At 33.2% G+C, this 12,213-nt stretch overlaps 1 protein-coding gene across 4 annotated transcripts in view; it reads right to left on the bottom strand.

The window, feature by feature from the left end:
* Positions 1-213: 213 nt before the first annotated feature.
* NRK (Nik related kinase) overlaps positions 214-12,213 on the bottom strand; it is a 137,199-nt gene continuing 125,199 nt past the window's right edge. For 2 of the 4 annotated variants that reach the window (XM_037734971.1, XM_037734969.1), the window contains 5 exons: positions 10,672-10,815; positions 10,222-10,371; positions 7,162-7,321; positions 3,704-3,843; positions 214-1,396 (listed from right to left, as the gene is read on the bottom strand). In XM_037734971.1, coding sequence (XP_037590899.1) covers positions 1,301-1,396; positions 3,704-3,843; positions 7,162-7,321; positions 10,222-10,371; positions 10,672-10,815 — 690 coding nt within the window. In that variant the 3' untranslated portion in view covers positions 214-1,300. The remainder of the gene's footprint in view (positions 1,397-3,703; positions 3,844-7,161; positions 7,322-10,221; positions 10,372-10,671; positions 10,816-12,213) is intronic. The other 2 variants (XM_037734970.1, XM_037734972.1) reach the window with 2 other exon arrangements.

Below are 12,213 nucleotides of genomic sequence, written 5' to 3' on the forward strand. Positions count from 1 at the left end.
CTTTCCTATTGCCACAGAACTAACCATGGTATTGAGGATGGATATGCAGAAATTATACTCTTCATCAGGTAGCAGTTACCATAGGTGATCAAACATCACCAGTCTATGGTGTCTATAACATATTTGGGTGATGGACTAGCATAACTTTCACTATTCTAATTTTGCAGACTTATATATATGGTGAAAGTTGTATATTTTTGAAATCTTTTCTTTTTTTTACCTTTAAGTCTTTACGTATGAACTTATCACTGAATATTTTTAGATTAATTTCTGATTTTACAAAAATAGAGACACGAAAAACACAGATATTAGCAACGTTTCTTCATTGTTATGTTTCGTTCCTTTTGTTTAATACTGGAACGAAACTTTCGTGTGGTCTAATCTTGGATTGGGCAAATATTTGATGCTGTCTGATAGTCATATTTTTGGCCAGATAACTTTTATAAATCAATCTATCTGCTTTGGGGAGTAGAATTTGACACCTACCTTAAGGTATTAAAAAAAAAAAAACTCATTCTACAGTACATGTGTATAGGAGTTTAGTCCTGTATTTAGGCTCACAAGTGTATTATTTGGTGGTTTGTAACAACAGCTATTGCACATCTTTTGGGGGTTCTGAGAAAAAACAAGCATCTGGGGGCTTCCTTCCTTTCTTCTTATCAGGAAAAAAACAGCTTAAAAATGGGTGAAAAGAACACAACTGGTCTTTAGCTATAGGCTTAATTATTATGAATCAGTGAGCAAAAGGATGGTGGCCTTTTCCTGTTTATCACCATAGCTTTCTCTGGGCATGCAGGTTGTTCAACCTTAGTCTGGGCTATAGCAGTCCTTAAGATTTTTGTTTCTTGACAAAACTTTGGTTCTTTAAGTAATTTTGGAAAAATCACATACAGTTTGTCGATGTTTTTCTTTTTCTGAAAAATCTTATCCCAGGGCCAATTCTTTTGAAGGCTGCTTGTAATCTAATTCATAACAGGTTTCTTTAACCCATGTTGTGAAATATGAATACAGATACTGTCCAAACTGTCCAAAGAGTAATGTTTGAATTCACAGTAACAAAAGTTACAAAGTTTGTGCAAAAGATATTGTACACCACTGGAGTACATAGAGCTTGCTATAGTTAATTTTATAAATAAAGCTGCATTTCTCATTCAAACTATTCTGTGCTACATTAAAAGTTAAGTTTTGGATTCAATTTTTACTAAAAATAAAACTGAATGCTCATTTGATCTCTGAAATTTGAAGATGCAGTCTGCCTATACATGATGCTTGTAATGTTGTAATAAATCACTGGAAACTTTTAGACACTGTAATTGCTTTGGAGCTCTTCAAGTTTTCCAAGCGTCATGAAGTAAACCCGGCTGTGGCGATTGCGCAGGATAGAGGTAAAGAATAGCTTGAAAAAGAAAGAAAGACACTGTCAATAGATATTTAATATATCGCAACCAGATATTTGATATATCGCAACCAGATATTTGATATAACTATAATTTTAAATTATCTGCACCTGCTAATTAAAATATTAAGCTTTACTGTTTTGTGGAACAGTTTGTTTTTCAAATTAAAAAATAAGAGTTTAATTTAGAGTCTAAATTATACGTTTTTAAAACAACCTTTTACTGTATTCTACATAGTTATAATTTACATGGTTAAATAAAATTAATATTTTTGTAGGTGGCCTTCATTTGCTGAAGTTCTTGATTATTTGGGGGGAATAATTATTTGCTTTTTAAAACAATAATCTACTTATATTCAAGTTGGCTTTTTTTAAAATATAAAGAAACAAATTATTTACGTGTTGTTTACCATTGCTGCTTGTATTTAAGAAGACACTGAAATTTTCTACTTGGTGCAATTTTCTTTTTTTTTTTAAATTAAAAAAATTAACAGATAATATTATATGTTTTTATCACATACAAAATGATGTTTTGAACTCTATGTACACTGTGGAATTGTTAAATCTAGTTAATTAACAAATACATCACCTCACACCTCACATGGTAATCATTTTTATGGTGAGAGCACATAATATCCACTCATTCAATTTTCTATTTCAGCAAAATGGACTGATATCAATAGATTGATAAAATGAATTAAACCCAGTGGCTTAGAGAGGGACATGTGTAAATGTGGGCTGTGCCATAAGGAAAATTAGAAAAAAAATGCAGATAAATATCAAACAAAGGCCTCCTTGTTAGGACTAAGGCTTTTGACATCCACAGTGGCAATACTTATGAGACCCTGTGACATATTGATGATGATAAGATACACTGGGTGTGACAAAGGGAGGCAGGGAGTCTCTAATTTGTAATACTGTGAAATTACAGCGTATGTAACCGTACATGTTGCTTGATAAAATAAAATATTTGAAATTATTAAAATTTAAATATTAAAAGTATTTAATATTATTAGGCAAAGGCAGCAATCACAGTTACTTTGGTTAATACTCATCAATAAAATGAATAATATTTTAAGAAAAAATATGTGATTATACTGTGTTAAATAAAACTTAAAATACTCTTGCTTAACTCTTCTAAGATCTGCTTCAGAGTTTCACTGTCACCCTACCGTTGAGGGGGATGCAGGACTTTAGGTATATATGAAAATGGTGTTTTAAATTTCATAGTAAGTAAATGTTATCTCAAAATAAAGAGACATCATTGTAAATGTTTTAAAAGATATGCTAGTCACCCTTGACTTAACATATTTGATGTTCCACAAAATTTGTGAGATGCTTTATATATTATCACTAGTTGTCACAATTGTTCCCAAATCATTTATTAATATTTCTATTTTGGAGATGAAGGAACTAAGGATCAGAAAGATTAATCAAACTTCTCTAGTTCTCTAACCTAGTTAGTCCAGTTAGAGCCAGGACTGCATTCTAGGTCTCGATGACCTGAAACACAGGATTTTGCCATTGCATCTCTTTACATTGTAAATTAGCAACTTTGCTTGATGCACAGTGCTTTATCCTGACTGTTCTGATATTAACTAAAATCCTCTGCAATCTCTTCTCAACATGAATGTTTCCTAATCCTATTAGTATTATTTCTTCACACTAGTATTTCCTATAATAGATAGGAATGATAATGATCTTATATAATAAAAATTTCCATCTAAACTATTTGAATTAGTTGTTAAAATTGATCAAATTATATAAATAATTGCCAAATCTTGATTTTATTTTTCTTTTCTGCAAAATAAACATTGTAACAACCACTTGTGGAGATAAGTTGAGATAGCTGTTAAAGTAGCTAGCACAAGGCCTATTATACAATTAGGTGCTCAGCAAACCTAAGTACATTTTCCTTCTGTTATTGAATTATGCTGAAATCTATAAAAGGTAGATTTGTTCAAGCATTTTGTTTAAAATACCATTTTAATATGAACATGAAAGGCACTATGAATCAAAGACAATAAAGCATTTTGAACCAAATAAAATAAAATAATTCGCTTAAGACATAACTAGAATTTTTTCTTATTTTTTCAAAATGGGCTTCTTTTGAAACCAAATTTTACCACTTACCAAGTTAGTGTTTCTACTGCAAAATATAAAATTGTTTTTATTAATAGTATGCCAATTTGAAAAATATAGCACAAGTATATTTATAGCCAGAAGGACAAGGACAGAAATTTATTTCGTTTGTTTATTTTCAATGGTTGCTTTATTTTTGCTTTAACTGGAGGGTGTAAACTATACCTTGTCACCCCGGGTACACAGGAATCTCAGCTTCTTAATTGACCTGCGCTTCAGCTCACTTTCCAGGACCCTGGATTGCAAAGAGCGTACTTCAATGGCCTTTTGGCCCCATCCTGTGGTTCGCTGTGTACACTCAAAAGCTACAATACAAATTTAAAAAATCAGAGAAACACAAAATCTTTCCAGCAGTCATAGAAAATTATAACTACGGTCAATGTTTGGTTCTTAAGAGGCTCATTATTACACTTTAGGTAAACACATCCTGTTTTTCCCTCTGATAGTCAGTTATTTGACCATTTTGCTGCTCAAGAGTGGTGTTCAAACTGGCACTTTTGTAATCAACATTTAATTGCCAGATCTCAATTATTTAATTGTATTCATACCCTCTAAGATGACAAAAAAAGCTAAAGACCAATTCTATCCTGTTTGTCGACATTCTAATCTACTCACATCCACTCTTTATTTTATAGTCTAAGTGAGACACAGCATTCCTAATAAAGGTGTGCATGTGTGTTCCAGTGATATACATGGAAATCTGACTCTTAAAAATTAAAATTGTTAAAAAATGACTTTCTCAAATAATGACTATAGCAACCCTAATTCAATTCAATAAATTATCATGTTATAAGAAGAACCAAAGCTAAATTAATATTCTTAACGTTTTTCCCTGCTCAGGAAATGTTAAGATTTTATCTTTTTGGATTCTATTTTATAATACTTTGTGACAAATATAGACTATGACAATAATTGCCTTGAATCTAATTATGTAAACAGTCAGTCAACTGGTGCTGTAAGATATTTTTGGCACAGGGCACAGCACTACTATTACATCTTTAACTGTCAATTTAACATTTTTTATGTACTTCACAGGGAAAAAAATTCCATAAGCAAATCAAATCCTGACATTTAAAATAATATCAAGATTTTAAATTCAAATTAAAATAGTGTAGGAAATAACAAAATAAGGCATCTTTATTCTCATATTAACATGATTAAAATAAGAATTCAATTAATTTTTTTCTATTATAAAAGGAATAAATTTTGCATTGTTATAATTGTATGACAGATTTTTTAAAATTCCTTATCTTTCCTTAAGGTTCTAGGATTCCTTTATCTAACACAAAACTTATCTGGCCTATATATGTATACATTAAATATACATAAAAGGACTATTAAGGAATTATTAAACATTTATAGAAGTGACTTTTCATAGGCATAGTGTGAGCCATTTTGAATCCCTGAAGTAAAACTTACCGATCATTTATTATTTCCTGCTTTCTTCTACATTACAATTCAAAATATCTAATGTATGAAATTGACATAAAATTTGTAATTTTGACTAAGAAAAATGGCTATCCTGGAAGAAGACTTAATACGTCAAATTTCAGACTGGAATTAAAATCACCCCAGATATAAAGGAAATAAGGAAAATCAGTCGCCAGATGGTTGGGAACAAGTAAGAGGTTTAGTCTATCTAAAGTTAAATTTTCTTCACCTTTGTGACTACTTTATTAAAAATGGTATTTTTGTCAACAACAACATAGACCAAAAATTCTAAACTTAAGCACAGGCTATTTGTTTAGTCCAAGTACATAGTTCATATGGCATCACATAATCTCTACCTTAGTCCCAAAACACCTACATCTGCCACTTAACCTAGCTACTGAGCTAGCTTGCTTTCTGAGATATGACACAGTAATTTGGAAGTGAGAACACAGTAATACAGGCTGCAATTGTTAAGCCTGTATATATTTGTTTGGAAATGGAGAGCAATGATTTGAACACATTTATTATAACTTAATGCAATGTAAAATTTAAATTGGGGAAATCTGGATCTGGATTAGTTTTAAATAACAAAGCAGTTGTTTTTAGACAGAAAATACAGTAATTGATTTCCTTAATATCAGTGTTATATGGCAGTCTTCAGCATACTCTCAAAATATCCTCAATATACAAACTAAAATATCATGTTCTTATAGCACTGTAATTTATTTTACATGTAGCTGTCTTTCAAATTCTAGAAACTTAAAATAGCTTTTTGCTTTAGGTCAGAAGTTGTCCTGCCTGAGGACAAGACCTGTACCAGATGACTTCTCAAGATCCCTTTGACTCTTATGATTCTCTACTGGCATGAATATAAGGGTTTGTTCAGTTTCCTATTTGAACTGAATTTCCTTATTCCCATTTCTGATTAGCATATGGATCACAAAAGTACCACTGTAAAGGATAGAACATAAGTCATTACTTTTACTTTCTTTTGCCCCAGATCTGTCAATTATACTGTAAGCATTTACCTTCTGTCACTTAAAGTGGTTTTAAACCCTCTGTGAGTTCTTTCTTGTTTGAGGAAATTGGAGCAGGTTTTCAAGACAATCTTTAACACTGACTACGTATGCAAAAAGAAAGTATTCTGGAGATGCAAAGCATAATGCCATCATCCCATAAGAAAAATGTTCATTAAAAAGCGGTTCTTTTGAACTGGTCCTTAAAGCCACATGAGGATCATATTTAGTTATAGAGATTACAGAAGCATCTGGCTTCTCATTTGACAGACCATCTTTCTCTCTCTGTCTCTCTCTCTCTCTCTCTCTCTCTCTCTCCACACACACACACACACACACACACACACACACACACACACACACATACACACACACATTGCTACCTTTTTCCTTTATTTGCTCCATTAAACTTCTCTTTTCTATAATAGTTATCCTCCAGCTAATCATTCTACTCTCTCTAATATTTTTACTTTTTGTATGCATTCTGTTCCCTATCTAGAATCATGTCTGGGGTCACTGAGTCTCATAACATATACACGAATCTCAAATTATTTGGATTTCCCAGATCAGCAGTCCTGCTTTGGTGAGGAAGAAAAAAATGTCCTGGTTTGATGAAGACAAAAAGGCAATTTTCTTTGTTGCCACCTGGGTGGTATCTAACAGGCACTCCAGTCAGTGATATCTATCACTTTTCTAAATGATTTGATCATTCACAGGAATATAACTCACAAAATAAAACTCTATTGACTATACAAAATAGAAGTATTTGGCTCTTCTTTTATACTAGTTGGCAGTCTCCTAAGATAAAGATGTACCCCACAATCAGTGTGATGAAAAGAAGCATTTTCAGTACCTGTGTGAAGTCTGCAAGAAAAAGAAGTTAAAACAAAATTACAGATTTTTGAGGAAAGGAATTTGCTCTTGTTTCAATTATAGAATATTACGAATAACTCAGATAACCAAAATGAGTCTCTTTGTGGTACTTTCATGAATTATTAAGCATAGGACAAATACAAGCATTACCTTACTAAGGGAATAAATATGCAGAACCCCAAATTAATCTTATGTGTCTTAAGAAAATGTAATAATTCAGGAAATATTTTCTTAGGACACTTTTTTTTTTACCCTTGGAAAGTTTCTCTGGGGTAATGAAGGAGAAGGAAATTGTACACATACCTATAGAAGACGGTATGTCTTTCCACATTTCAAGGATCTTCTTGAAGAGTTGTTCATTTGCTTCCACAGAGAGGGCTTCAGCATTGAAGGTGAGCATCATGCCAATTCCCAAGCAATCAGGTAAAATGATGATATTCTGTGGTATAATGATTTCCAGGGGCTGGAATTATGTTTCATAAAGATTTATATGTCCAATATTTTATTACTACTACTTTAAATGAAGCAGCTTGGCTGGGCAATAAAGACCAAAAGAGGTTCAAAGAGCAAGGAGGAAGAGAAACCTCTATTTCCAAATTAATAAGCATGCCATCCAGTATTTGAAAAGAGCTGCTTTCTTTATGTCATAAAGCCATAACTTTTAAATATTTTTCTTGATATTTAGGAGAAAGCCTTATATTAAAAAAGCAAAGATGTATTTCCAACACGGATTTTTTGACGTTTCACAACATTGTGTATCATGATAGAAGAAACATTCCTTGCTACAGATGGGTTTAAGATTAATTTCAGTACATTAATAAATAGTTTAGTAATGAGCATATAAACCAAATAACAAATATAGAATACTTGCTTATCAGCTAACTTATTCAAATTAGAAATAGGAAACTAATCTAAAAAAATAGCTTGAGCTTAAAATGCTTATAAGGGACAGCTTTGTAATAGTCTTCACTGCTTGAAATATAACTTTAAGTCATAGCCCCCTTTGCAAAAATTTAGAATTTCTTTTTCAATTAATATAATTTAGTATGTATTTAACATGAATATTCAAAGGCATATTTGATGACATAATATGAAATACTAAGAAATATCTAAGCATTTCTAAATTTCATGATGCACAAAACAATGCAACAAAGTTTTCTTAAACTACAAATACTGCCACATTAACGGTATTTCCCTGCAAATGAAAAATTGTGTTCCCCTATGGTTTCTCCAAACTAATACCGGAAAAAAAAGAAAAAAAAAAAAAAAAAAGGTCAGAAACTATACTTGCCAAACCCAGCGTACTCAGGCCAGGTACTTGAGGCCGTGTCTCAGCAACAACAATCCTTATAACTAAAACGGGGATCCAGAGGCGAAAAGCAATTTTAATGCGTTCCCTGGGCACTTGCATCAGTAATTGAATCAGAAAAAAGATAAAGGAAGAGAATAAAAGAAATTGCAGGAAAGAAGATTGTCTCAATAAAACCTGTTTAGAAAAAAACTGGACTTCTGCAAATCCAGACAGCCTCAGATGCTTCTCAGATGATTCCTGGAGTAACCAGATATTTTTTAGCACACATGGTTCCCTTGTATCATTACAGCTTTTGTAATCTAGCACTCTTAGAAAAATATTATGTTCAGTACATTCTTTCTCAGAAGACACCCTCCTCCCTGATATTAGAGTCCTTTCTCTTTTAATGGGTCAAGACACTAGAGCATTTAGCTAAAAATATTTTTGAATATACACAAGGTATCCTAACTGGGTCAGAAAGTGATTTTTAAGAACCCATCTCTCATTCCAGCTTCCACAGTAACTAGCAAATTGCTTCAAAAATAACTTTTCTTGCTTATTAATCATGTGAAACACAGGGGTCAACATTCCTAAATTACTTTTCAAATAAGTGTAAATGTGGACCAATGCTGCAATGTTCAATACTGCACTAACTTCTTAATAAGAGCTATGTGATACAACATAAAAAAAGATGCAGGAAGCTATGGAAAACACTCCAACTGAAGAGTACAAGAATAGCTACATCAAAACTAACCTGACCTCATATCTAAGTGACTTTGGTTAAGATTGTTTCAGTATTTTCTGCATTATAAGCAGTGTGATTTCTATATAATCATGGGCAACTGAGTAATAAGCTGATTATCTTTAATATGACCAAAAGATTTTTTAAAAATGTCATGGGTATACCTATGTAACAATCCTGCGTGATCTGCACACATACCCCAGAACTTAAAGTATAATAAAATAAAAAGTCCCCGCTAATGTCCTGACAATTGGTTTATGTAATTTGTTAGAGATACAATGAGATAATTCTGAGAGCTGTTCAAAATATCACTCAATTGTAATTTGAAAGTACATCAAAGGTTTCTCCTGGACTTTTTGTATAATGCTAAAGTGCTAAAATTTTGGTTGTCTACAAATTAGAAATTTAAATAAAGTGAAGCAGAGAACTGTTGGTTTAGGCCTTCTTTTTAAATAAAAAATTAAATAGGACAAACATCATTGCCAACATCAAATTTGAGAAACAGTAGAATTACATTTTGTATGGTGCGTGTGAGAGATATTACATTGTGTTCAATCTCTTTATGTAAATGATGTGTATAATATTTTTACAACAATCCATATTTTAGATGTTGTGCCACATTTTCACAAAATATAATTATTTAAGAGTTGAGTATCTGCTTTTAAAATGCTGAATTTCTGATCAGAAATTCCAACTATAATTAACCTAATAAGAGAACATTTTATGATAATATGCTGTCTTGTCACAGTTGAAGTAATATAATAAAGAATAGGGATACACATAATAATGCTGCAATATTGGTGTTGTATTTAAAAAAAATCTATTAATGCATTGTGGAGTACAGAAAATCTAAAGCATGTACTAAAAAATCAAATGCATATTAGGGTCAGTTATTATAAATATATAAACATAAATGGATAGAGAATGTAGAGCATATATCCCATCTAAAAGGAGCCATACATGAATCAATTCCAATTGATAATGGCTGGATAGTCATGTGGCACTGATGCTGTCAGGTCTTCTGATGTATCAAGAGAAGTCCAGGTTTTAAGGGCAAACATTATTCATTACAAAAAAAAAAATAATAAAACCGCTGGGCAAGACAAGCAATATCTATCTGCATAATACACTCAGCTTTCTAAACTAAGTAATCATCAGTGTTTTTTGCTTATGCAAGACCACTTCCTGGCACTCTATACTTACCTTTTATGTCTCAGTTCCAGTATAGACATTGCTAGTCATAGTTTTAAACCTTTCAGAATTTTGACAGTTGGAAAAACTCAAATGGTGGTATGCAACAATTTCTAGAAATTTGAAGGTATTATCTTACATTATTTGGCAGGGTCACATCAGACATAACCTCAGATTCTGCATCTATGATGTGATATCCATCTGCTGAGCTGAAGAAAATCTTTAGTCTTTTTTCAGAACCAATAGCCAAGTCAACTGTCACTGGTTTATGATCAAGTGTTGGAAATACCTGTGAATATAAAATCAAATAAGGCCAAAAGGCCAAAAATGACATTCTAATTAAGGCAAAAAATTCCCTCACTCTTTTGTCAGGTATATAAGTGTAAAAAACCCAGGTGGATATTTTAAATGGCATGTTGTATTTAGAGACCTGTGTATTACAGTTTTTCTTAGATCTGTTATTACAACAAAGAAATAATTATGTTCAATAGCTTCAAAATATTAAGTTTCTCTTCAAAGGTCAGATTGGCAATGATCATAAGAGCCTTGTATGGCCCTGCATTCTGTTTGCTGTCTTCAAGTTCCTTGCCTTGAGCTTCAGCAAATGAAGGAGCTCATCTGGTCTCTTAAACCGGTTCGCTGGATCAGCTGCCTGTATTTTTGCCAGTATTCGTATATAGGCCTCATAGGACATGTAGTCTCCTTCGGAGTCTGCTGATTGATCAGTGCATACTTGGTAGGGAATGAAAAGGGCCAAACATATTAACCTACTATACACTGGGTAGTACTCTAGGCTCCTATGGTTTCTAGTCTAAAACAAAAGGCCAAACAGGATTCATTGCCAATATCAGATCATGGTAGAGAACTGAGTATCACAAGATTCACCATACTGTAGTTGTGAGTTTGGATTCAAGAACTGCAGTGAGGACTTGGACAAGAATTGTTCATCAGGCTAGACAGACTCTTGGTACTTATCTCTTTGCCTTCCAGCTCCATACCAGGCAGCTCTGACCAATCAGCAGACACCCAAGAATAAACTCATATCCAAATACTGACAGCTGACCCAAGGCCCAATTTAGGGAGATCAGATCAGGGATGTGATTTGTGTATGGGTTGACTCAGATTGTATACACAGTCATCTGCACTATTTATAGAAAAACATAGCTATTTTGAAAATAGACATTGGCAGGTAGTCATAAGAATTTGCTCATCTTTATTGTATACATGTAATGTGTTCCCTTACAAAATATACCATGTAAACAGATCCTGACTTAAGATACAGAAGCATTTCATGAATACCTTGCTGCGTCTATCAGGATGGGTTGCTACCGTGCTTTGTTAAAACCTGTATATGGATCAACTAGTTAAGAATCACCTGGAACATCTGCTAAAAGTATCAGTTCCCAGGCCCTGCTCCAGACCCACTAATTCAGTCTGGTGTTGGGTCTGAGATCTAAACTTTTAACAGATGTTCCAGCTAATTCTGATGTACATCCATTAGAAGCTACTGGACATGACAGAATGCTGCCAGTTCTTTAGTCAACCCTCATATGGAATAAATACAAAATAATTCCATTTAAGTAAAATTCTGGAGCATTATAAGTAAGTTACTCTAGATAAAAATAATCCTCCGTTCTTAAGGTTAGTTGTTTGGGACACTAAATTAACTTATGTGGCTGATTCATAGAAGTTCAGCTAAACCATAATAAAGGTGGAAAGAGTACTGGTAAGCCTAATCACCATGGCTTGCAATATTAATAGTTCTAGAGAGAAATGTGTTTAGAGTTCCAGCTTGGAAAGAATATAGACCCACTGAACTCCTTCCCATCCCCACCTACTGTGGAAATGGTAACTGGAGCAAAGGCTTTCTTTTCCCTCCTTTTTCTTCCAAGGGTGTTCCCTCTCTATAATTGTCACACCTTTCTTTACCTTCCCTCTGCTCTCCACCCCCCACTAATAGAGAACAGGGACTTTCTCAGCTTCACGTCATTTGGGTGGCACCCAAAGCCTGTGTTTGGGGCTCTAGAAGAGAAGGTCTTCATGCTGACTACAGGAATTGGGAGTGAGGCGCTGATGAGGCAGTCCTATAAGGGGAGGGGCCAGGGATTTGCCTCGCATTCTCCCTTGCTGT

The sequence above is a fragment of the Cebus imitator genome, unplaced genomic scaffold (genome assembly GCF_001604975.1).
Source record: "Cebus imitator isolate Cc_AM_T3 unplaced genomic scaffold, Cebus_imitator-1.0 Scaffold696, whole genome shotgun sequence".
NCBI classification, from domain to species: Eukaryota; Metazoa; Chordata; class Mammalia; order Primates; family Cebidae; genus Cebus; species Cebus imitator.